Source organism: Gekko japonicus, unplaced genomic scaffold, assembly GCF_001447785.1.
Source record: "Gekko japonicus isolate JY-2015 unplaced genomic scaffold, Gekko_japonicus_V1.1 scaffold2235, whole genome shotgun sequence".
NCBI lineage: Eukaryota > Metazoa > Chordata > Lepidosauria > Squamata > Gekkonidae > Gekko > Gekko japonicus.
The window spans coordinates 211,117-237,408 of NW_015162018.1; the positions used below are offsets into that span (position 1 = coordinate 211,117).

General features: G+C 42.1%; 1 protein-coding gene across 1 annotated transcript in view; it reads right to left on the reverse strand.

Annotated features, from left to right (window-relative positions):
• The window catches only part of LOC107105510 (contactin-associated protein-like 5), a 198,443-nt gene extending 181,947 nt beyond the window's left edge, over positions 1-16,496 (reverse strand). Inside the window, exons 1-3 of the mRNA XM_015405492.1 lie at positions 15,895-16,496; positions 15,550-15,557; positions 12,445-12,555 (exon numbers count right to left, since the gene is read on the reverse strand). Coding sequence (XP_015260978.1) covers positions 12,445-12,555; positions 15,550-15,557; positions 15,895-16,496 — 721 coding nt within the window. The remainder of the gene's footprint in view (positions 1-12,444; positions 12,556-15,549; positions 15,558-15,894) is intronic.
• Between the last annotated feature and the right edge of the window lie 9,796 nt (positions 16,497-26,292).

A 26,292-nucleotide genomic window follows, 5' to 3' on the forward strand; every position in this document is an offset into this window, starting at 1 on the left:
GAGGGGACAATTACTGAGCTCAAATAGCTTTATAGTGTACATTCTCAGGATGCTTGATGCTTTCCTTTTTTACAACCTGCCCTTAACATTCATATAGAATATATAGAAGGAGAAGGATTAATTTTGAAAATGTATTGGCTATTCAGGTTAAGACTGAATAAAGACTAGAGGGAGATAAGTAAAACATGTATTAAATACTTTCCTCATTTAGTAACCCAACTCAAGAGCCATCTTTAACACAGATTTTATTTGGAGCCTCTCTTAGGGCTTGTTTATACATTCATCTAGCCATCATTGCTGTTTAAAAGCCCATGTGTAACCTGGCAATACACTCATGTTTGAATTCCTCCCAGTCAACTTCAGCTACTCTGAGGATGTGCAATACTGGCATGCTAGAATTGTATACAGTTGGTTCTACACAGGGGCAAAAAAGTTCTACATGACTTCACAAGCATAGATAGGCAAAAACTTTGGGGCAGCAAGTTTAGCTAGGAAAGTATGTTTGATTCAGACCTTAAAATCAGACTTGAATGTTTTGTTACTGAAATATACTGGGTTTGACATGCGAGTAGTGATCAGCTCATGCTTTATTCAGTGATTGGCTCAACTACAAGACAACTCCAGCAGGGCCAAAGCCCTGCTTATAATCCCATCAAATGGCACACCCCAAATGCACCCACTCCCAACAATAGGCTATTTACACACTAATTGCATCCCGATAGGTGACTATCAGGATCCTGCTTGTCTATTGTATTTTCCCCCCAAGCTCACCTTCTTTCTGGCAGCCCTGAGTTGCAGGGAAACTGTATTAGTACACAACACCCCTCCCCCCTGAGTTCCAAAGCCCCTAGCACACTAAGTCCTTGAAGTAGACTGGCTTGCGCTCTTTGTGAGCACTGGGGCTCCTGGGGCGGTGGTGCCGGAGCTCGGGCTGGGCTTGGTGGGGAAAGAACCTCTTGGGACTCCTAAAATTCTGGAACTGTGGACAGTTGCTCCATCGCAGCTTGCTCAGGGCCCTCGGTTTCTTGGTCTGCCAGGGTTGCTGGCAGAAGGGACTCACTCTCTGTTGGTGGCAGTGTAGGTCTGGCCTCCTCTTTCTCGGTTGTGGATGGGTCCAGCTCCTCAGGCAGCACCCGGCGGCGTAGCTTGGCTATACCATCATAACAGTTGGCCTCCTTCTGTGGAAACCTTGTATGAGAGAGGTCCTGTGACTCGAGTCACCCTTACCAGAACCCATGCCAGACCACTGGCGTAGTTCTGTGCAAAGTCGGGGTCACCAGGGAAAAACTCTCGGGGGGCATCTTGACTCACTGGGGACTGGCGTAACCTGGGGGCTTGGTCCAGCTGAAGACGGTTCAGCCTCATCATGGGGCAGTGGCCAATCAAGAGTAATGCGGGGCTGTGGCCCTTGGACATGCTCGGGGTCATTCTGTGGCCAAACAGGAAGACGTCTAGCCGGCAGTTCCAGTCCCTGTGTGTGAGCTTCTGGAGGGCATCCTTTGTGGTTTGCACCATTCTCTCGGCTTGGCCATTGGTCGCCGGGTGTAAGGGCATGGACCGCACATGACGGATCTGCTCCAAGAACTCCTGGAACTCTCCCGAGATGAAGGCTGTGCCATTGTCTGTTACTACTGTGTCAGACAGGTTGTGTGTGCTAAAGATGAGGTGGAAGTGACTGGCACGACATTCCCCAGTTTTTCCTCATAGGGCTTGGTCTCCAGGCCTCCTCATCATTCTCATCTGCACCCACTCCATTCTGTCCACATCCTTTTTGAAGTGAGGCCTCCAAAACTGCACACAATACTCCAGGTGCAGTCTGACAGCAGGACTACCACATCTTGCAATTTGGATGTTATGCCTCTGTTGATACAACCCAAGATCACATTAGCCTTTTTTGTTGCTGCATCACACTGGGTGCTTATATTTAACTTTCGGTCCACCTTTACCCAAAGATCTTGTTCACACACACATTGCTACCCAGAAATGTATACACCATCCAGTATGTGTGTTACCCATTTTTGTTACCCAGATGTAGAATATGGCACTGATTTCTGTTGAATTGCATCTTGTTCACATCCAACCACTTTTCCAGTGTGTTCAGTTCTCGTTGAATTCTATCTGTATCTTCCGGAGCATTTGCTGCTCCTCCCAATTTGTTGTCATCTGCAAATTTAGTGAGTAGCCCCTCCACACCCTCATCCAGATCCTTTATAAAAATACTGAAAAGTACCAGGCCCAGAACTGAGGCCTGTGGCACCCCACTGGACACCTCCCTCCATTCAGATGAAATGCCACTGACAACTACTCTCTGAGTGCAGTTCTCCAACCAGTTCCCTATCCACCTAACTGTCCTAGAGTCCAGTCCACAGTCCTTTAGTTTACCCATAAGAACATCATGGGGAACCCTGACCTGACCTGGATCACCCAGGCAAGCCTGATCTTGTCAGATCTCAGAAGCTAACCAGGGTCAACTGTGGTTCATACTTGGATAGGAAATTTTCTTGGAATATCACATTGGGAGGATGGGGCAGACTTTATTCAACCACCTCTCTGAATAACCTCCAGGCCCCCAGTATGAGTCAGTCACCAGAGGTTGCCATGTTTTCAGCAATTAATCAAAGACCTTTATTGGAATATCATATCAAAACTGACAGGCAGGAAAATACAAAAATCATATGCACCTAATAATACCTCCCCTCTTCATGGAAGCCAAGATCTTGTTTCTCTTCAGATCATATAAATGTTTCTCCATGACTTCCAGGTGCATGCACACTCACACACATTTTCACACACAGATATACTCACAATCACACACACATGCAGATATGAAAACAATACCAAAAAAAGAAAAGAAAAGAACATCATGGGGAACCCTGTCAAAACTTTACTGAAATCCAGGTAAACAACATCAACAGCATTCCTTTGACCAAGTAAGCTTATCACTCGATCAAAGAAGGAAATGAGGTTGGTCTGGCAGGACCTGTTGGGGACAAATACATGCTGACGTCCCTGGATCAACAAATTGTCCTTTAGGAGGAGTTTCAGTTGCAGTGCAGTGAGATGGACAGAGCTGGGACTTGCTCCCAGGCACCGCCAGCTTCTCGTTATCTTTAGAAGAGACTCAGGGCCCCCCAAGCTCTGCTGCACTCCCTGGAGGGGGGTGTAGAGATGTGACCCGGGGCCCCTGCCTGTGGTGACAGGAGAGTGGAAGCCCGTGGATTATCTCTAGCAAGAAACAAGAAGAGCACTCATGGCAGCCATGAGTGCCTAGCTGTCGCTTCCCACTAAGAGGGACTTAAAAGTTTGTACCTCATCCACAACATCAATGAAGCATATCACCGTGAGTACTTCTTAAAGCAATTTTATCTGAAATTCTACTATATAACATCAGCCCTTTTAAAGTTCAAAAAGACAGGAAAGGAAGGGTGAAGATTCCCCCCCCCCACTGCGGCTAAGAAAAGGATCTAAAGTGAACTGTATAAATAATCTGCTGGGCAAAGAAAACAAGAGAGCACCCTGTCCAATTGATATCTTCAAGATTTATCATCTTTTCTACGACTCTGTACTTTAGTGAGAGCCTAATAAATCTTCTTGTCCTTTTTATGAAGACTTTGAAATAAATACTGATCTTTAGGATCTGCTACAATTTAATACTTGAATTATAAAGGCTTATATTTTAATGGATCTTATTCTGAACTTTTTTTAAAGTCTTTTTATTGTTTTTTTCAAAAAGAAAAGTAACATATTTACATATGTCTTACCAGTTTCTTTCAAATTTGGAGTCCCTTATATATATATATTTCTTCTAACCATTTATATACTCTAGTCTAGACCAAAGTTCCCTCTAAGCCATGGAGTCTTGTGAGCAAAAATTCTACTTTGTGAGCTGCTGGCATTAAAATTGTGAGCAAGCAATTTGGCTACTGCATTGAGTTAGTTTGCTCTGGAGCCATCCTTCCTGAGCGAAGACAAAAATGTGTGAGCCAGAGGCTAAAAAACTGTGAGCTGGCTCACACTAACTCAGCTTAGAGGGAACACTGGTCTAGACCAACTTTTTTGGAAAGTTTTATCATCTTTTCCTTGCAGTAACATATTAAATTTATCCATTTCAGCCACTTCTAACAATTTCTTTGCTATTTCATCTCTAAAGGGTATTTTCTCTGATTTCCAGTATTCAGCTACTAATATTCTGGCTGAGGTAAGAATATATGTTATTTAAAGAAGTACTTCAAAATATCACAAAACAAGGAACACTACCAGACTCTTGGAATTAAGCACTTAGAACTTTAATACATAAACCACACTCAGATGGAAAAGAAATTCAAAATTATAAACCAATTTCTTTGTTAAATGCAGACTATAAAATCTTCGCTAATATATTGGCAACAAGGTTCAAAAAGGTATTATTGCAAATTATTCATCAAGATCAAGCAGGGTTTCTACCAAAAAGACAGATGAAAAATAATATAAGAACTATTGTAACTGTCTTGGAATATTATGAAGCGCACCAAGAAAAACAGCTAGCATTACTCTTCCTAGATGCAGAAAAAGCATTTGACAATGTATCTTGGAAACTTTTAACACTAAAATTAGAGATGTGGGAGAGCAGAAAAAAATTATATCAATGATAATAGCTATTTACAAGAAACAACAAGCTAAAATAATAATCAATGGTTATATGTCACATAGTATTGAGATTCAGAAAGGCACGAGACAAAGTTGTCCCTTATCGCAGCTATTATTTATCTTTCTATTAGACAAATTAATAAAATAAGAGGTCTTAAAGTAAAAGATGAAGAATGCAAACTGCAAGCTTTTGCTGATGATTTGGTCTTTATTCTAGAACTGCTAACAAACCCCCCCCCCCCAGCTTCTACAAATAATACAAGATTATGGATTGGTTGCAGGACTTAAAATAAACTTCAAGAAGTCTAAAATATTAACAAAAAATTGTATGCAAAAAGTGATAGACAAAATCCAAGATACTACAAAAATAGAGGTCATAATCAAATACTTAGGTATAACAATGACCAACAGAAATAGTATGCTGCTGGAAAATAACTACAAAAAATTATTGGAGGAAATAAAAAAGATCTGCTTAAATGGAAAGATCTGCAAATCTCAGTAATGGGCAGAATTGCAACAATTAAAATGAACATACATCCTTGGTTTTTATTTTTGGCACAAAACATACAAATTCTAAAAAATAGTTCAACATTTTTCAGATCTGGATAAAATTATTAGACAATTTATTTGGTTCCCCCAAAAAGCACAAATTAAATAGAAAGTGCTACAACATAAAAAAAAGAAAAATACTATACAAAACTTCCCAAATGGGTTTCACCATTAGAAGCATTCATAAAACCAACACTCATGACAGAAAAAAGAGGATCTTATGATATTTTGCTAGATGACTCCAATAATTTAAGAAAAACAGAAAACTTAAAATGGATTGATATAAATCTTACTTGGTGGGAATCTATTCAATTACAATCAAAATATAGTAAAGATAAAGTGGTTGGTTTTCATATGACTAAATCAGATTTGGGTAAAATATGGTTCTCATCCAATGATAAATTGATACAAAAATATACAACTTTCTCAAAGAAGACTACATGCAAGATGAAATTATAAAAACCTCTATAATGTGGATGCAAGACATAGGGTATAATATCCAGTTAGATGATTGGCTTAAAATATGGAAGACAATGAAATTGCTAAGAGCAACTTCATTTAAAGAAAATATATACAAACTCTTCTATAGGCTTCCGGTACAGCGCAGTGAGCGAGCAGGCGCTCTTCAGGACTCCCAAATTGCCCGCTCCCCTCTTTGCTCTTTTGGTGCTTTCCCGGTACACCGGGAGCATTGCCCAACCTCCTGGAGGGAGATGGGGTAGCAGGGGGCTTCACTCAGCCACCTCCCACGCAAGGGAAGTGTGGGGGTGAGCCGTTTTTTGCCTCGAAGCAGGAGCGACCAAGGGAAGGAAACATGGTTCCCATGTTTTCCATTAGCTGCAACCAGCCATTTCATTCATGGTTTTTCTTTTTCTTTTTTTATTTCGTCTTGCAACAAAGGAAACTTGTGAGTACACAATTGCTCTCTTTATAATCTGTGATGACCCTCATTAAATGACCCACAGAAGACTATCTCAAACTTTTGAAATGTATAAGCAGCCATGGAAAAGAAAAGAGTAAATGATAGGAAAATGGTGTTAAATGGGAAAAAGGAAGAAGGCTCAGTAGGAAAAATAGAGTTAATTAACTTAGAAATTAGTGAACTCGGATATACAACCTTGGATCAATTCAAAGAAATTCTATTTAATGAGGTGCAGTGGGCAGCTGAAGACGCCTGCAAAAACTTTATCAAGAACCTTCTAAATAAAGACCCAGAATTGGAAAGCAAACAGAAACCGGGGCAGGAAGAGAAGGAGGAGCTCCCTGCAATGTCAGCGTTCTGTGATTTCAGAGAAGGAACAAGGTGACTGCCAAGATAAAAGAAGTACAAGACTTGTTTTTTATGGAGACAGAAAAGAAACGCTCACAGAGAAAAAGTCATGTAAATTACTTTACAAAGTGAACCGACAGTAGGATTTACAGAAGGAAATGCCCGAAAGCAACTTAATGTAAATATGAAGATATGGATTAAAAAGAAAACAAGGCAATTTCTAAAGAAAAAGACTAATGATGACAAAACACATGTGACAGAACTGATTAAACAGGAAAAACAAAACATAGAAGAAATACATGAGTTTAAAAGAGGAGAGGCATCAAGAAATGATCATAAAGAAGAGGGCGCTTCAGGAAACAGGATTGCTGGCTGTATTATGTGGTAGCATAATTCTCTTTCTTTTTTATATACCGAATGAAATGTGGGTGCTGTTAAAAGATGGAAATGAATGTACTGGACTAAGGCATTTTGATTTAATTTGGAATGATAATAAGAATATTAGATAGATATCCTATGTACAGTTTAATGGTTAAGTACTTGTGTGTTATTTTTTAAAATCTTGTTTCTGCTGTTGCTTAAAGGGATGCTTTTTTGTTAGTATAATACAAAAAACTAAATACTGTAAGAAGGATCGGGGCAGTCTTTTAATAACAACTTTTTACTCTCAGAAAAGAAAATGAGTTGTAAAAATTAATTTATATCTGACTTTAGATCATCTTTAATTTTGAGTATTTGATGTTGGGGCTAATTATATGCTTGGACGCTCCCCAGTAAATGGTTATACACACCTGAGTTATTTTTTTAAAAAAAAATCATTTCTAATGTTGTTCACAGGGGTTATTTCTGTTATTATAAAGCAAAGAAATGAAATAGGACTAAAGATTTGAGTATTAACTTGCTGTTAAGATTGGAAAATAAAGTCATGGACCTGTTTGGGGGCTTCACTCATTTTCATTTGGAAAACCTTTGCTGAGAAGACTGTTGGAAAGCTCAGCTGCAGTTGGTATCCATTGAATTAATTAAAAGAAGAAAATATGATAGGTAATTATTGTAGAATGTAACTCTGAGAACCTCTATTTTGGGGGTTGAAACGTTTGAATTATGAGAAATATGCATTGATTTACAGTGAAAAAGATAAATAAGATATGAAGAAATATTTTTAAGTAAATTTAGTTTGTTGCAATCATGTTGTAAAATGTAATCCTTGGTTTGGTATTTGTTTGTTTATAGGTGGTACTGGTCACCAACAAAATTGCTAAAAGTTATAAATCAGCCTCTAAGAATTGTTGGAGATGTAAAACTAATATAGGAACTTTTTTCATATGTGGTGGAGGTGTGGAAAAATATATAGATTTTGGCAAAATGTTCAATTTAAAACTGTTACCGGAAATCTATTTGTTGAATATAATCCCAAATCATTATGAGCAATGTGATATGTACTTATTCTGTACTTTTGATGTATTTAGTTCCCATAGCAATGTATATTTATTTCTATTGAAACTGTAAAACTCCACTCTCTTCTGACTATATTGCTTTGGAATGTTAACTACTGATAAGCTTTTCTCCCTATGTTAGATTTGTCTAGACCACAATAGTTGCTAACACACACTCTCCAAAATTGTTATCTCTATAAAACTTGGCATGGGGGATAAATCTATAGAATCTCTTTGGTGTAAATACAATTTTGGAAAAATGATTTGTAATGATAAATTTCAAAAGACCCCAGAGGCTTTTTTGTTAGTTACACCAGATTCTATGGTAAATAAACCTATTCAGGCTTCCTTGGAAGACTCACTGTGGTCATAAAAAAGCAGTTGAAAAAGCCTTTCATTCAGTACAGAAATCCAAATATTGATGCAACAACTCAAAATTAAGCGGGAAACAGCCCAGACAGCAAAAGTGGAGAAAAAATGACCTGGCCATAGAGGCCACTCTCCAAAGCAGTTATTTTCTTGTGTGTGGGGGATCTGTTGTCTGGAGTTCAGTTGTGATACCTGGCAATTTTCAGGCTCCACCTGGAGGTTGGCTACCCTAGGCATAACAGTCAGCGTTTCAGAACAGTGTCTGCTAGACCCAGGTTTTTGCTGCGGCAGCTGACTGGGTGATTTTGGACCAGTCACAGACTTTTAGCCTAACCTACCTCACAGGGTTGTTGTGCAAGTCAAAAGGGGGAGAGGAGAATGATGCAATCTGCTTTGGTCCCCATTGCAGAGAAAGACTACTTTTCCTCATGGGGAACCATTGTTGCCAATCTCCAGGTGAGGGCTGGAGATCACTCAGAATTCAACTGCTTTCCAGATGGTAGAGATCACATTCAACCATAAAAATACCAGTGCTATGGAGATGCTAATTCAAGCCTCTTTTCTACCTAGATAGGTCGTACCAATGTTGTGCATAAGAAAGCAGATGTTTGAAAAGAAAATTAAAGCCCCCTTTCCTGCAAGCAAGGCCTTGTGCAAGCAGAATGTGATTGGTTCAACCTGAACATTAATTATTCTGCCTATTAACAACTGATGTCTGTAAATCTCTCAAATGCAACCTATCATTACTGTTTAAATGCTTACATTGTATTGTGTGAAGCTGTGCAAATATGACTAATAAAACTTCTGCTAATGTAGAACTAGGTCAAGTTTGAATTAATTTTCTATATATTTATCCCAAACTTCTTAAATGCCTTCTTATTTGGGGGTATTCTCTAGGCTCCTATTTTAGCAAAATTATGAATATTAAAGGGCAATAGACATAAAATATTTGGAAATACCAGAATCCCCAGAGCCTGTGAATAGATGAGGAGACCAGGTTGATGAAATAATTGGACTTTTACTGAATAATTTTCAAGCATACAATAAAATTAGCAAACACACACACACTCAATACAGTACTAGAAAAAGCAGATGTGAAAAGATAGCAACGTTTGCATCAGCAGGAAGTATCATTAGAAGCAGGAAGTATCGTTGGGGGGTGAAGTCCGGAAGGTGATGGACAAAGGCTTTGCAAGCTCTCTAAAAAGTTTGGAGGGCCATAACTCAGACCCCGTAAATCCAATCCTCACCAAACTTGGAGGGCAGGTAGAGGAGTGTTAGAGATCCCCTATGAGTGTGGTGTCTCTAGCCTACTGGGGTGTTATTCTACTGGGTCACAAACCTGATGAACCAAACCAGTTTGGCCCCTCAAATGTTGTGACAGTTTGTGATACATGAACCAGGCATACCATGAACTGGACTACATTTTTCTGGTTTGTGCCATCCCTAGAGAAGAACCATGTGTGCTGCTCCCAGTTCCTGTGAGCAAGAAGAGGTTAAAAACATAATAGACAACAGATATGCACACACAGAGTTTTGGTGTCCTCCATTATAACACTGAACAGACACACATACAAAACCAATAGCCATGTGTTCCCAGTCACAATGTTCTGAGCTAAGCAGAAATGGATTGAGAGCCTTAATCACTGAAAAATCAAATCAACTTGGGAAATACGGGTCAGGGAAGTCATTACTTTTCTTTCTGTGAAAGAAGATTTGCTTAAATCAGCTACTGCTTGCTCTAATTTCCTGATTACAAGTGCAGTTTGTACCCAGCTGGTCCTCATTCCATTATCAGGCAAAGAAATCTGCAGTCCTCAATTAAACATGGATGTACTTTGGTCTGATTTAATGATCATCAAAAGTTCTTGTGTCTTAATAAACTAGGAGCATAAATTCAGTGAGCTGGGCCCTGGTGACATCAAAGAACAAATAATTTGGTGCTAATTAAAAAAAACTCATCTTAAAAAAATGTGCTGTAGAGTGTCCCAGCATGGGTTATTTCAGAGCATGATCACTTATCAAACATATGTCAGAATGGTGACTGAGTGGCAGACTTCTGGTTTTTGGCGCAGCAGTGGCGGTCAGCTCCAGGGCTTGCTCCTGAGTAGCCTGTTGGATCGCTGGGTTTCAGGAGGGGCTTAACTCTGGACTCTCCACAAGCAGCAGTGAGTGGATTGAGTTTAGAGCCACCATGAAGCAAAACCGAGGTGAGAGCTTCTGTGGGCAGCCATAGCAGCAGAGCTGTGACTATTGGACCAAGGGAGAGAACAACAAGAAATAGCCACAAAAATTATGTATGCAAAACAAAATTCTTTTGAACATGCTAACAAACCGACTAGATGGTTAGTGTACAAACTATGGAAAGAAAAAGAAAAGAGGAATATAAAAAAAATTAAGAAATGAGGAAGGTGGGGTAAGGCTGAGTCATTGTCTTCTAGGAGTTCCCCAGGCTATGAACATGCTAATGGAGGAGCTTTCCTGAGGAGGTTCTTTTGTATATGGATTGTTTCCTGAGGAGGTTTCCTGTTTCCTGAGGAGATTCTTTTGTATGTGGATTGGCTGTTGAAATCCTAATCTTATCTGTAATGCTATTGTCAGATGTAGAGCCTTTTGTGTTTTTCAGGACAGGACAGCATTCAGACAAGAATAAAAGAACATGAAAGACACTGCAGACTTGGCCAACCTGAAAAATCACCAGTACCTGAACACTGCCTAATTCAAACAGGACACAATATTTTGTTCCAAGACACTGAAAGGCTGGACAACACTTCCAATTACCATGTCAGATTATGCAGGGAAGCCATTGAAATTCATAAACATAAACAGAATTTCAACAGGAAAGAAGAGAGTTTAAAAATAAATAGGGCATGGTTTCCTGTCCAGTGGACATTCAAATCCATTGTTGGCCTCCCCTGCTGATAATGCTGGTTTCTGACCAGCCCAAACTGTGCTTCACTGTTGAGGCAAGCCCACTCTGACTGCTGTTTTTCCACAGAAAATTCCTTCCTATTCTTAACATGTTTTACGACAATGATTTTCTAACCCAGATATATTTCTAGCCCAGATGGCCCAGTCTGGCCTGATCCTTTACATGGGTAAGAGAAATTAGAGAACAGAAATCAGAGAGATAACTGACAGATAGGGAGTAAAGCCATGGTAGCAGTGAGAAATCAGATGACTGGAATCACAGTCGAGTCCAGGATGCTTGAGGCAAAATTTTGCTGAAGACTTGGGTCAAGGAAAACGAACATGATCAAAAATGAAGAGTACAGCATTATAGAATTCCAGAAGAAAGAGATTGCAATGGTCTACAGGAGAGAGATACAAATCATGAACAATGGGATTTAGCAGCATTGGTTTAGGAAATGAATGAAGACTTTTTGTTTTGAAAAAGTTCTAAAAATATGGTTTTGGATCTTTACACTGCTTATAACTCCTTCTGATGTTATCTCAGTGGCATGGGAGCTGGAGCATTATTTCTCCTTCCCACACTACTCTGATAATATATCAAAAGCCTGAACACATGATGAAGGAGTCTGCAACATGGCTCTTTTCCTTAATAGGATTGCCCAAGCTCCCTGAAAGGTCCACACTGATGTGGGAACTAGTACTTTGCTGGCTCACATGACCCAAGATAATGTGGGGAAACAAACACGCGTGAACTCCATTGCAGTGAGAGAGAAAAAAGAGGGCTTAAGAATTCCAGGGGATGTTGAATGCATAGGATAGTTTGATCTTATCAGATCTCGGAAGTCAAGCGGGATCAGGACTTGGATGGGAGACTACCAAGGAAGCCTCTACAGAGGAAGGAAAAGGCGAACTATCTCTGCTTTTCACTTGCCTTGAAAGCCCCTTGCTGGGATCACCATAATTGGGTTGCAACTTGATGGCACATAAATACAGAAGAATTCCAAATGGACTTTTTCAGGTTGGATCTAATTTCAAAATGAACTTTTGATGAAAGCAGATGAAGCCTGTAATTGCTAAGTGCAAAGGAGTCTGAATTGATTCCTGGAATTAATTCCTACCACTCTTTGAACTTTTCACTGCCATTTCCTAAGCAGCCATAAACTAACACTACCTACGGGATATTAAGGTAAGTTTCTACTCAAGCAGACGCTGAAGGTTCTAGAAATACCAACTCATATGAATTATGTATTACAGCAATATTATAACAGTCCATGATCTTACCATCCCGTCTGTTGAGCTTTGCAAAGCTGGGTCCATGATTGCTGGAGAGTTCAGAGGAGCTGTCAAAAGCTGTCATGGGTAATGAGAATACCAATGGCTCCTCACAGTTATCTACAGAACAAGAGAAAGTACAGCAGACATCAAATATAACAGAAATACACCTCTAGCTTACTGTTAATAATTTTTTTTTTGCAGAATCATCTGATTTCTTACATGTTGCTTACTAATTAATGAGCTGCTTTTGGAATAGAAGTATAAAGTTATAATAGACTTGTGAACAAACTGAACCCCCTTCCCTGCCAACAGGAGGTATTTATACTTGACTCTGTTCACACTGCAATGGAACATAGGATAAGCGTTCAACAAACCATGTGGGAAATGACCCAAGTCAGTGAAGGACAACATCTCCTACTCAGTAGGTACAATGCATGCCTTTGGCTTCATTTCAAGAGCAAAGTATGCCTTTAGACATTCTAGAAAGTTGTGCCACTTTTGGTGGCAAACCCTGTCCCCTATCAGCTGTTCAACAGATGCCACTTTGAACAGGTAGAGGGAAAAGTGGGCTCATGCCTATTGCCCCTGCCCCTCAACTCTATACATAAAGTTATGCATAGTCCTTCAAAAAGAGAAATGAATGGAAGTGCTAAGCCCTGAGCTGTATCAGATTAGTAGATTCTTAAAACAGTTATGGAAGAAAATCTTGCAGGTTTAATTGGATTGCTACTCTGGCTGGCATTACAAACATTGCTAGTTATGTTGACAGAGTAATTGGGTTTTCATTCCGTACTGATCTTATGCATAGCTCTGTGCAGGGGTCATTTCGTAGGAAAAGAGGTGCAGGAGCTCATTAGCATAACTCATTAGCATGACTTATTTGCATATACCACACCCCCGGACATCACCAGAAGGGTGTCAGAAGGCAACACCCACCGCTCAGGCTCCACTGGACTGTTTTGGATTGCTAGCTTTTGGGGGGGGGGACACGCAGATCTGTCTTCACAGAGGAGGGAGAGCTTGTTCCTGAATAAGACTTAGTCTTAAAGGTGCCACTGGACTGTTTTAGACCCAGGGGTGGTGGTTCTGCAGCTTACCTGGCTGCTTCTTGCTCTGACTAAGGGCTGCTGGGAGCAGGGGGTGGGGCTTGTTGCATGTGCCCGCCCCCTGGGCTCTTTACTGCCGGAGCTCCACTCCTGTGCACTTCTGTAGGAAATGACCCCTGGCTCTGTGTGACCCAACTGGGCACTTTGAGAATGCTTTCAAATTATAAGACAACAGTACAGGCTTACAAATGTACCATGAGTTGATGCAACAATCTGTGACCTCTGACTGCAATTAAGCCCAGTACTATAGGCACTATTTGACCAAACGCCACAAGCAACTGCTTCTGCTGTATGATCATTGGCATCATGTGTGAATTGTGTACCTCCTGGTCATTTGAATGCAACCACAAGGTTGCCAAAATACTCTCCAAGGATTGTTGAGTTCCAGTGAAAAGAATGGGAAAGTAATATTGTCCGGCCTAAAAAATGTTTAGATTCTTACGAAGTATCTTAATAGAATGTCAGTTTAAACAAAAGGATATCTATTTGAAATAATCATAACAAGTATAACTTCTCCAAGAATATTGTTAACCTGTCACAGCACAGACTCAGCCCTGCAGAGGAACCAATTCTTTCACATGGACTTTCATTCTGCCCCACCAAACCTACATAGATGATTCAGTTCTGCGGGGACCTAGAAAACGTTTTCCATCATCTACGTCTGAAGGAGTACTTCCAACATACACAAGAATAGAACAAGAAAGAACAGGAAGCATCTTCACAGCACACCATCACACAATCTACTGGAGAATAGTTACCATCCCTCCAATCCACTAATGAACAGGATATTCAGCACCACATACCATCAAAACAATGCTACAAGAAAAGAGACTCCACATGGACCCCTCCTGATGGTTGCAATTCCACACTGTATCTTTACATAGAATGCTTTCGCTACAAACAGATGTGATGAACAAAAATACATCACATACAGCACAATCTGAACCATGCTGAAAGGAATGCCATAGACAATCTCAGGAACAATCTGGATATCTCAAATACTGCTTTTTACAAACAACTGGACTCAGACCCCACACAGGAATACAAAAAAGAACTATACAAGATTATAAAGGAATTACCACTGCACATTCAGGAACTAATCCTTTCAGACACACCACCAGAACCTTGACCAGGTATCTTTTATCTTCTACCCAAAATACACAAACCAGACAACCCAGGATGTCCCATTGTCTCAGGTATAGGCACTATCACCGTAGGGGTATCTGGATACATGGACTCTGTTCCAAGACCCTATGCCATCAATGTTCCTAGTTATGTTCGTAACACCACAGACTTTCTGAGGAAAATACAATCTTTGAACAACCTTCCAGAGAATACTATTTTAGCCACCATGGATGTGGAATCTCTGTATACCAACATCCCACAGAAAGATGGATTACAAGCTATAAGGAATATGATTTCTGACAACAACACAGCTGACTTTGCCACCAAACTGTGCCATTTTGTTCTCACCCACAACTACTTCAGATTTGGGGACAACCTGTTTCTCCTTATCAATGGTATCTGCATGGGCATCTGCATGGCCCCACAGTAAACATCTTTATGGCTGACTTGGGGCAATGCTTCCTAAATTCCCACCCACTCATACCTCTCTTATACTTGTGTTACATTGATGACATTTTTATTGTCTGGAAACATGGTAAAGAAGCCCTGGACACATTCTCTGATCCCTTGGAGGAGAACTCTCTCTCCCTGTTCCTGCTCTTCCTGCTGCTCAGTGTTCTGTTCACCTGAGATGCTGTCCTGCCATGTGGTCTGTTGGTGAACAAAGGGACTGCTGTGTGAGTTGAGCACATGTTTGCAAAGATGGGTGTCTTGATCCTAAAAATCCCTTGGTGCTCCTTGGATTATTCTAATGGACAATCTTGGACTATGGATTCCTGAAGTTGGTAATTATGCATATCTCTAACGTGTAGTTAAGGCAAACTGACTTAGGTTTCTTATTTTTTTATTTTTTAAAGATTTTATTGATTTTTTATTTCACCTACATTACTATAGAAAAAGAAAAAGGGGAAGAGGAAAAAGGAAAAAGGGGAAGGGAAAAAGGGAAAAAGGAAGAGGGAAAAGGGAAAAAAAATAACAAACTAAAATAATAAAACCCCGGGGTATAGACAGTAAATAAAAAGACCCACACTATATCTAAAAGCCCAAGAAAGGAAGGTCTTATACAGTTAGTATACAGTTAGTAATAAAAGTTATAGTTTTTCGATTGAGTCAATGAATTTAGGAGTTAGTGAGTCCATTTTAGTAATTTTCAAATTTTCTTCTCAGTGCGCACAAAGTCTCTTTCATCCACGTCAGTTGTAAATCTTTCAGTCATAAGAGTTACTTGGGTACTCTTAGCCGCAGGTCATACGTATCTCTGGCCGTGCCTCCTTCTGCTCCTGCTGGGGCTCCGTCCATCTCTTTCAGGTTCTCTGCAGAGCCTCTTCCGTCTGACTGTTCTTCCATTTTCGATCCAAAAAACTGCTTCAACCATTCTTCCGCTTTAAATACTGAGTCTATTTTCTCTCTCTTATCCTTGTATTTGAACTGCACGCCCTCGGGATAGAGCCAGTTATATTGAATCTGGTTGATCTGAAGTGTTGAGATAAGCTCTTTGTATGCTTTTCTCTTCTGCCAAACCTCAAATGGAACGTCCTTTAGGAACCTGATGATTTCTGATCCCAGCTGAAGGGTTTTGGCTGCAGTCGCTTTGAGGATATCATCCCTTGTCTGTCTTCGGAGAAACTTGACTACAATCTCACCCGGCATGTTGTTTTGCTTGATATATTTAGAGTAAGATCTGTAAACCACTTCGATTTCTCTTTGCGCTTCAAGTGATTCAATGCCGAGTGTCAAAGCGATTAGCTCTGCTGCCACTTCCTTCAAGTTTTCTCCTGCTGTTTCAGCCAACTCTTGAAATCTGAGAACTTTATTCGCTTTATCCATCTGTAGGTTCAATAGTCTTCTCTCTTGAAGATCTTGCTGTTGCTCCAACAGACCAACCTTTTTCTTCACCTTTTTAGTATCGTGTGCTGTTTCTTTCAGCCTTTCTTCAGTTTGAGCCGATTTTTTTTACAAGCTCAGAAATTTGCTGTTGCTGCTTTGCAATACTCTGGTTCGAAGCAGACATTAATTGGTTAAGGCTATCGAGTCTCTCGTTTATGGGCTGGAGCAGTTCCTTTAACATGGAGAAAACATCTCCTTCATCTACTTTCGGACTTTGCCCGCCTCTCATAACTTTTGATCCTCTTCCACGGACGCCGGCCATTTTCAGCTTTGTTTATACTAAAGAGAGCCTTTTTCACTCCTCTTCAGCAAATGCAAATTTATCAGCAAAAAGAGCTAAGTCTTTGGCACACTTGAGTGCTTTTCATTTCTCCTCCCCCCCCTTTGATACACAGTTCGGTTTGTTTACATTTGGGAAACACTCCCGGCGCCGTTATAAGCGGGGGGTGTTCGTAACTCACTTTTGGAATTTCTTCCGCTTGTCTCGTCTCCGATTCATTGACGGTCTGGTCACAAACACCTCTTAATCATCGCTTCATTCGCTGACCTTCTTGCTTGTCCCAGCCGGCATTCAGCTATGCTCGGTAAAAACCGAGCCTCTCAGGGGGTGGATCGATTAGGGCAAAGGGAGCGCCTCAATTCTCCGGCATCGAGCCATCGAAGAGTTCGCCCCCCAAGTGCCCCCGACCTGGAGCCTCTCAACCCGAGGCTCATTAGGTTTCTTATTTTGAAAGCCTGCTAGTCTATGCTAATTCTGTGCTGAATAAACTTATTCTGGTTTCTAACTTGTCTAATGTTGTAACTTGAATTCCAAGTCTCTTTCCTGTGCCTACCGGGTCACATGCTACCATTGAGTATTAAGTGTGCATCTCTGAGGAGGTGCTAGTGTGTTCTGTCTCAAAGGCTAACCTAAAGGTTTAGAATTCCTCCCTTGGGGAAAAGCCGGGACTAGTTAAAAAGGGATTCTGGTGGTTATTGTCCTGAAATCCAGAGCGGGCAGTCTACCTCTCTGGGTTGTTGGTAAGTGTAATATAAAAGTGTAGGTTTCCCCCTCATTCCTGGACAGGCGTGGGGGCAAGAATCTATACACACATCCATTTCGCTTTGAAGATATTCCGTTTTCAAATCTACAACTGGTGCGATTAGATCAGCCAGCCCTTGTTTTAGATTCTCTCCTTTTGTCTCAGGAACCCCCTGGAATCTCAGGATAAACCTTGCTTTTTCCATTTGTAATTGCAACAGCTGAGATTCACCAAAAATTCTTTTCTTTTCCAGCTCCTGTACACGCTTCTTCACCTTTTTAGATTTGGCATTAACTTCCTTCAGTGTTTCTGCTGTTTGCTCAATTTTTTAGTTTCATTTAGTTCCAGTTGTTGTGCAGTGAAGTTCTGGTTCAAAGTAGTCAGTTGCTGATTGATGTTAGTCATCTGGTCCAGCAGAGGGCTCAAAGAGTCAGCTAATAGCTGTGAAAGCTCACTGGTAACTTCCGGTCGTGGGCTTCTACTTCCAGGAGGAGGCTTTAAGTGCGATGGTTTCTCTTTCTCACCTCTCCGCCCCACCATTTTTGAGGATTGTTTACTTTTAAGAACGTTTGCCAAAGTCTCTGTTTTCCACTAAAATGCTTTACTGCGCTTTTGTGTATTTCTTAAATCAGTTCTATGGCTTTTACATCCAGCGCCCTCTTTTTAAAATGCTCCATTTGGATTTTGCATCTGGGAGTTTCACCCCCCCCACGCTCGCTTACAACAGAGGGGCTTTCTCACCAAAGTTCGGTGTTCTGCTTTCAACTCAACTCACAGTTCATTGTTGGTCTTACGACCGGCTTAAGGTATGTGTAAATTGCCCAATCTTCACGCACTTGTCCCGGTCAGCGACTCTTTTGCTATGTGGCTGCACAGCGGTAGGACCTTCGGGGTGGAGGGAAGCCTCAATTCCCTGGCATCGAGCCAGTTGAAGAGGCAATCCCTCAAAAGCCCCCTGGCTAGCTCCAGGGGGGTAGTGAACAGTCACCCCCCTCCTAGCCACTGGCGTCCAGATCATGCCCCTGGGAGCTCACCAGGGTCGCGTCCACCATCGTGCCGCCAAAAACCGGAAACCTGATTTATTTTCAAACTGTTGGTTCAGGTTCAACCTTCTGGGACAACAGAAAATAACTCCGTACCATCTTCTATATGACAGCCTTTCGGATACTTGAAGATGGTTATCATATCACTTCTCAGTCATCTCCTCTCCAGAGTAAATGCCATTGACAACTATTCTCTGAGTATGGTTTTCCAACCAAGAGCTGAATTTGGCATCCCAATTCAAAATGGGCAGAGAATAAATCTTATTGTGAGAGCCTGAAGCATTTCATGCCTTGACTATTCTAACTTTAATGAAGCATTCTCACTGTCACACATGCACATACAGCCATATTTGTATGATCTAAAAGTTCCTTGTGGAGCCTGAGATTTTGCTAAGCCGCAGGGCTTCTCTGCTAATTATATACTCAAGTTTTCCTCCTGAGGAGATTGAGCTAAAATCAGTGGTTTTATGCTTGAGTAAAAGTCATTGCTGTATGTACTAACAAGCCTGAAAGCAGGTAATAGACAAGGAAATGAGCAAACCTGTTTTTCTCTAAAACGTCATTTAAATTATAAAACAGTGTGGGTACAAAAGTGCAACGGAGGCAGGGGCACCATCATGAGAATGTTTTCAGAAGATCAAGTAATTAAAGATTTGGCCTCCTGCTATTCCCAGGAGTGATGCCATTCCCCTCTAGTAGTCACTGGGAACTCTACAGCAAAACCACAGAGTTTCCAGCGATTCCTACAGAGGGTATGATGTCACTTCCAGGTTTTCCTGGAATCAACTGCCTAGCAACAGTGGAATCAGCTGCCTAGGGAGGTGGTGAGCTCCCCCTCACTGGCAGTCTTTAAGCAGCGGCTGGACAAACAAATGTCAGGGATGCTCTATGCCAGTGATGGCGAACCTTTTAGAGACCGAGTGCCCAAACTGCGACCCAAAACCCACATATTTATCGCAAAGTGCCAACACGGCAATTTAACCTGAATACTGAGGTTTTACTTTAGAAAAAACAACTCATACATTAACTTAAGATGATCCAAACAAAATAAGGAATGCAATCCCAAATGCTTTCATTTACTTAAAATTATTTGGCAGAGAATTCGACACTTTAATGATGGTCTGGGCGTGGCTGGGGTGATGGCACATGTGCCTGCAGAGAGGGCTCTGAGTGCCACCTCTGGCACCCGTGCCATAGGTTCGCCACCACTGCTCTATGCTGATCCTGTATTGAGCAGGGGGTTGGACTAGATGGCCTGTATGGCCCCTTCCAACTCTACGATTCTATGATTTTTCTCAGGCAGGACTTGGCATGTTACCCCAAGCCACCTTCCCTTGTCAGCCTTAAGCACAGCTTTACTGTACTCAGTCTTTAGAAACTTATCCTTCTGCAGCTCACTCTGCAGTTGATGCCAAAAGAAGGGATGATTCAGATCCTGATCTCATTCAGTATTTGGAACATAGCATCTTATCCTGAACCTGGTGGGCACACCTGCCGAGGGGCTAAATGCACCGACATAGCCACTTCATGCCAATCAATGGGGGCAGACAAAACAATTTCAAAAATACTGTCACAGACATCATATCTATAATTACCTTGATACTCAAAAGGATCCAACAAAAGGAGCTATATTTTATCTGTATTCCTAGAGTATTGATTTGTAACCCCCCATTTATAAATTTAAAGATTAAAAGACAACAGCTCTAATATATCGTGTTACATTCAGGGCAGGAAGAGGTGAGCAGCCTGAGGGGACAGTCCAGCTGTTCAGCAGCCAGCTGAGAGGATTCTTCATGCACAGTTAGGCTGCGATCACAGACGCCTTTAGAGCTAACATAGGTGTGAATGCCTGACAGATCTAAAGGGAGCGATCAGACAGCAACATCTGGGAAGCGTCCCACAGTCGTTGGCAACACATGCTGCTCCGCCGCAGAAGTGGAGTTAAAAGACACCAGGGAAAAGTCTGATACTAAACAGGTTCCAATGGGCCACGGACGGACTTCCCCCTGTCTGATCACTCGAGCACACACTCATGCCATTGGGATGGACTGATCTGGCCATCCTGGCTCAGTGCTGTTCCCCCCCCCTCGCCGTATGCACATCATTGCAGACTCCATAGGGGGCCCTCAGTGCAGAGATGCGATTCCTCGTTTATGTGCATGGGAAATGGACGGCCAACCCCCCCCCCCCACTCACCTGCAGTTGTGTCTGATCACACAGTCATGGGCTGCGCCTGCAGCTACAAAAGAAGGTGTGATCTCGCAACTGCGTGTCAAATTCCTCTGGAGGAAATAACCTCGCTTCCCCACCATTTCAACTGGTGTGTGTGACCGCAGCCTTAAATTGGTCTTTGTTGGGGTTGACTTCGCTCTATGGAGCTCACAAAATAAAACTTGTTTTTAAAGAAGCAAAAATAAAAAAGGATTTTGCGCAATGTACTTTTGTAAATGCTTTTTTCAAAATATTTTTCTCGGATATCGTTTGCTGCCTCCAGAACTGATAAGAAGCTACTAAAAATGTTTAAGAGTTTTGATTTATTTATTTTTTGGAAGTGCATGTAATATTTGGAAGTAAGTAATAAAGTTCCTTTCCTTCTTTGGCATGTGTGCTAAATGGCTCTAAATATCACAGAGAATGAGTGCTCCCTGAAAACCAGTCAGATCATAAATGTCTGTAGAACAAACTTGGAGTCCAGTGGTACCTTTACGACCAACAAAAGTTTATTTGAAGTATGAGTTTTTGTGTGCATGCACACTTTTTCTACTACATTGGAATGGAAGGCAGAGTTCAAAATGTCTCTGTGTGACATTCATGCCAGCTCCCCTTAGAATGTGATTGCCTCACAGAAGGTATTGAGTCCAGTGGCACCTTTAAGAAACATTAAAATGGAAGGAAGTTAATTGTGCAGACATATAGATAGAGGGTGAACAGTAAATTAGCATAGAACATAATGAAGTGCAGGATGAAACAGGAAAAAACTAAATTTATATATAAAGGTAAAGGTTCCCTTGCTCGAAAGCCAGTCGAGTCTGACTCTAGGGTTGTGGTGCTCATCTCTATTTCAAAGCCGAAGAGCCAGCGCTGTCCGAAGATGTTTCCATGGTCATGTGGCCAGCATGACTAAACACCAAGGCACACGGAACGCTGTTACCTTCCCACCGAAGTGGTACCTATTTATCTACTTGCAATTTCTTGCTTTTGAACTGCTCGGTTGGCAGGAGCTGGAACTAGAGACGGGAGCTCACTCCGTCATGTGGCAACTCGGGTCTTGAACTGCTGAACTACTGACCTTCCACAGCCTGCAGTTCAGCGTCTTAACCACTCGAGCCACCGCAGCTCCTAAATTTATATAGTCACCACCATTTGTTTGAATTTAATTACAGGGAGCGAACACAGTGAAGCAAATAAACATGTCTCCAATTTTTAATTTTGAGTGCATGGAAACACAGGCAGACAAACAAAGATCAGCCCCCCCCCAAAAAAAATAGGGGGGTTCCAATGGAGAACAATGGGCAGTAAAATGAAGTGAGTGGGCAGTAAAGTAAAGAAACACACAGATCACCCCAAAACAACAAGAAGCCCAGTGTGTGGGGTCCGTGGGTGGGTGGGGGGAAAATGGCAGAGAAGACTTGATTTGAATTGACTGGAATGATTTTAAGAAGATTGTATAAAGACTTTTAAAATGCATTTTTAAATTTAGTGGTAGATTTAATTGTAATTCCATTGATATTTACCTATCACTTCCATCATTTCAATAGTTGGTCAAGGTTGCCAACTGGTCAAGGTTGCCAACTGCAGCTTGCAAAGTTCCTGGCAGTGGGAGGAATTTGGGGACAGGAGAGAGCTACCCCAGGCTGACTGTGCTTAGCTTCCAAGATCTGATGAGATCAGGCTAGGCTTGACTATCGAGGTCAGGGCCCTAGGCTGAGCCTTTACTACTGGGCCTTTTTAGTAGGCTTTTTTTTTTTTACTTGCTTCTCAGATCCTGCTAAACCCAGCATCCAAGCCAGCACTGGAGCAAGGCATGCCCAGCTAGGGGAAGCTACAGTCATTGCTAAGTTGCAGCCTCCTAATAAGGTGGTTATTTCTATCAGTCTATGTTTTCCCTCTTCCTTAGTTCCATCCAACTCCATAGTTTTGTCTGCACATCCAGATCTTGAAAGGGGCAACCCTGTTAGTGGATGGTAGCAAAACAAACAAAAACATTTGTCATATTTTCTTGAATTTCTCTCTTTCCCACACTTCTAATTTCCCTCCCCCTGATTTTTCAGTGTTGGTATCAACTCCTCTGACACAAGGCCTTCTGCACTGGCCGCTCTCAACTCCTCATCCATTCTGGTTGGCAATTTAGAATGGGGGGGGGGCTGAAATTCCCATGATCATCCTAAAGCTGCTGGACAATTTTGAGATCCCTAGTTTAATTTTTTTGATGAGATGGGCCAGCCACAAATGGACTGACAGACATGTGGATATTTTTCAGTTATGGATGCATGGTAACAGCCAGCCAAGTGATTTGTTTTGTTATGAGGGCTGAGGACAGACTGGCAGTATGAAGCATGAAGGAGGCGGGGCAAAAAGACACCAACCAAGTTGTGCCGGGGATTCCAGGTCGCACTGCACCTACTGATGTGGGAGTGTACCGGGGAGGAGGCGCAAGGGAGCGTTTGCACTGTTGGCCTGCCCCTGGCAGAGGCGTGGCTGTAAGCAGCTTTTTTTTCCCCACTCCGGTGACATGCGCCTATGTACCTATGTGCCTATTTCTTGAGCCACCTGCTCAAATGTCTCCCTGTTCCTGTGGGTCTGACACAAGGCCTTCTGCACTGGCCGCTCACCCCACACCACCAGGAGGTCCAAGGTCTCTGCCCTTTTCCAGGATGCTCCTCCCACACCTGCCACAGGAGGCTGCCTGCCAGGAGCTTTAACTCCGTGAGCCGGAAGCATCCCCACGGGTGGTTGTGCGCTCCAGCACATATTGCACATGGGCGCTTATGCACATCCCTGCTGCCGGATCAGCAGGTTCACATTATCAATGTGGTTTGCTTGTGGCTTTTAGCATACACACTTCCGGGAAGCGGGATCAACGCGCCCTCCAGGGTTTGCTATGGCTTTCACCTAGTTCTTTTTTAACAAGGTAGGGAATCGTCACAGGACGGGTTGAGTACGGCTGGGGAACACCTGACAGCTGTGGCTGTCCCCACTCCGGTGACATGCGCCTATGTACCTATGTGCCTATTTCTTGAGCCACCTGCTCAAATGTCTCCCTGTTCCTGTGGGTCTGACACAAGGCCTTCTGCACTGGCCGCTCACCCCACACCACCAGGAGGTCCAAGGTCTCTGCCCTTTTCCAGGATGCTCCTCCCACACCTGCCACAGGAGGCTGCCTGCCAGGAGCTTTAACTCCGTGAGCCGGAAGCATCCCCACGGGTGGTTGTGCGCTCCAGCACATATTGCACATGGGCGCTTATGCACATCCCTGCTGCCGGATCAGCAGGTTCACATTATCAATGTGGTTTGCTTGTGGCTTTTAGCATACACACTTCCGGGAAGCGGGATCAACGCGCCCTCCAGGGTTTGCTATGGCTTTCACCTAGTTCTTTTTTAACAAGGTAGGGAATCGTCACAGGACGGGTTGAGTACGGCTGGGGAACACCTGACAGCTGTGGCTGTGTGAACCGGACCCTTTAATCCGTTTGTGAAAGGTGCCTCTATCGGGCCAAACTGCCAGTCTGAACTCAGCCGATATTAGGTTTGAATCAGGGTCATATGCGGGTGAGAGAAGGAGATGGACTCTTCGTCCAGGGGCCCTTGGCGACTCTTGGTAGCCCTGACTGTCACTAAATTGGATCCAGTGGCCCCTTTCCCCTAAGCCTTCCTTCACAGTGGGGAAAGCATATCTCCAACAGAGTAAGACCTCTATGATGAAAATGAAGGAAGTATTTCGATGAAGGAAGTCATTGGATCCAGCTGTATATGCATTAAGGAAATAACACAGTACAAGTAATAATGGTTACCATAAAGGGTCATAAAAGTTTAAAGGGTTAGGCAAAGGGCGCATTCTGTTTTTACAATTGTTGAGATGCATTCCTGGTCTTTCATCATACCACCACTGCCATACCATTGCATGCACATCCTATAACATTAAACTGTTTTACTTGTTGGCATTTCCCCCCTCCTTTATGATATCGTTAACCTTAGACTTAACACTATGTATATTCAACACTATTATTTCCAGTGGGACAACGATATCCTTCCCAGTGTCAGCTTTTTAAAGATCTTAGTGGGATTTTAAAGGCATTTTCCCATCAATTCGATATTTCCTGGCAAATATCTGAGGTGATGCTAATAAAAAACAATAGAATTGGAAGTAAAAAGCATATAATAATGACATTAAAGGTAAAGGTAAAGGTTCCCTTGCTCGAAAGCCAGTCGAGTCCGACTCTAGGGTTGCGGTGCTCATCTCCGTTTCAAAGCCGAAGAGCCAGCGCTGTCCGAAGACGTTTCCGTGGTCATGTGGCCGGCATGACTAAACACCAAGGTGCATGGAACGCTGTTCCCTTCCCACCGAAGTGGTACCTATTTATCTACTTGCAATTTCTTGCTTTCGAACTGCTAGGTTGGCAGGAGCAGGAACTAGAGACAGGAACTCGCTCCGTCTTGCGACACCCAGGTCTCGAACTGCTGAACTACTGACCTTCCACTGCCTGCAGTTCAGCGTCTTAACCACTTGAGCCACCGCAGCTCCTCAATAATGACATTACTTTTGTAAAAAAAAATGAGAAACTTGATGTTGATATGCATGAAGACACAAGCATTACATGTATCTAGTTTTTATCTTTGATTATCCTGGATTTTTGTTTCCAGCCTATCATTTCACTTTGTATTAAAATGCCAGTAAATTTTGCAGATAATGTGGTAATCAAACGGGCATGCATGGCTTCGATTGAAACTGTAAATTGTTTTCACACTGGGATTTGGTGTCAAAAAAGATTCTCTCTTTTTTGTTTTTAGGTGAGATAAAACCCTTCTTGCACGTTTAACAGCCTACTTTGTTTTAAAGTAATAAAATATTGCATTTTTCTACAAAGCCTTCAGCACTGGTTAGGAATGACAAGTCCCACTTTTAGCCTCATTGGTTTTCCTACCTCGTATCCACTATTCAAATTTGCTAGCAACAGAAACAAGAACTTTTAAGTATTACTGCTGGAAATGGATTTAGTGTCTTTTTGTAGTGCAATCAGCACTGAGAGAAAAATGAGCCCAGGTTTAATCTTGCATAAGTGAAAAGAACGGAACATTAAAGAAACTGTTGCCGTGTGCCTAGGGAAGAGGAAAGTAGGCTTTATGTTTACTCCTACCACTATCACCAACACCTACTGCAATTTTTCCTAAGCTCCTTTACTTCAGTTTTGCCACCCTATAGTTTTCTGAAAAGCAATTGGGAAAGAGAGGGAGATGTGGTCTTATTTTCTGGCATGAACAGCTAGGAAATCCATCTGTTAGTGTAGAGACTTTGCCTGCTTTTCAAGGTACAAGGCACTAGAGGAGACACTTATTGATAAACACCATTCAGTTTTTCCTTCTGTAATGCAAGAAAAGCTCAGTTATTAACTAGCAAATAAGTTGGCCAAGCTGCCTCTTACCTGTACCAGCTTCACACCCCCAAACTCCGTA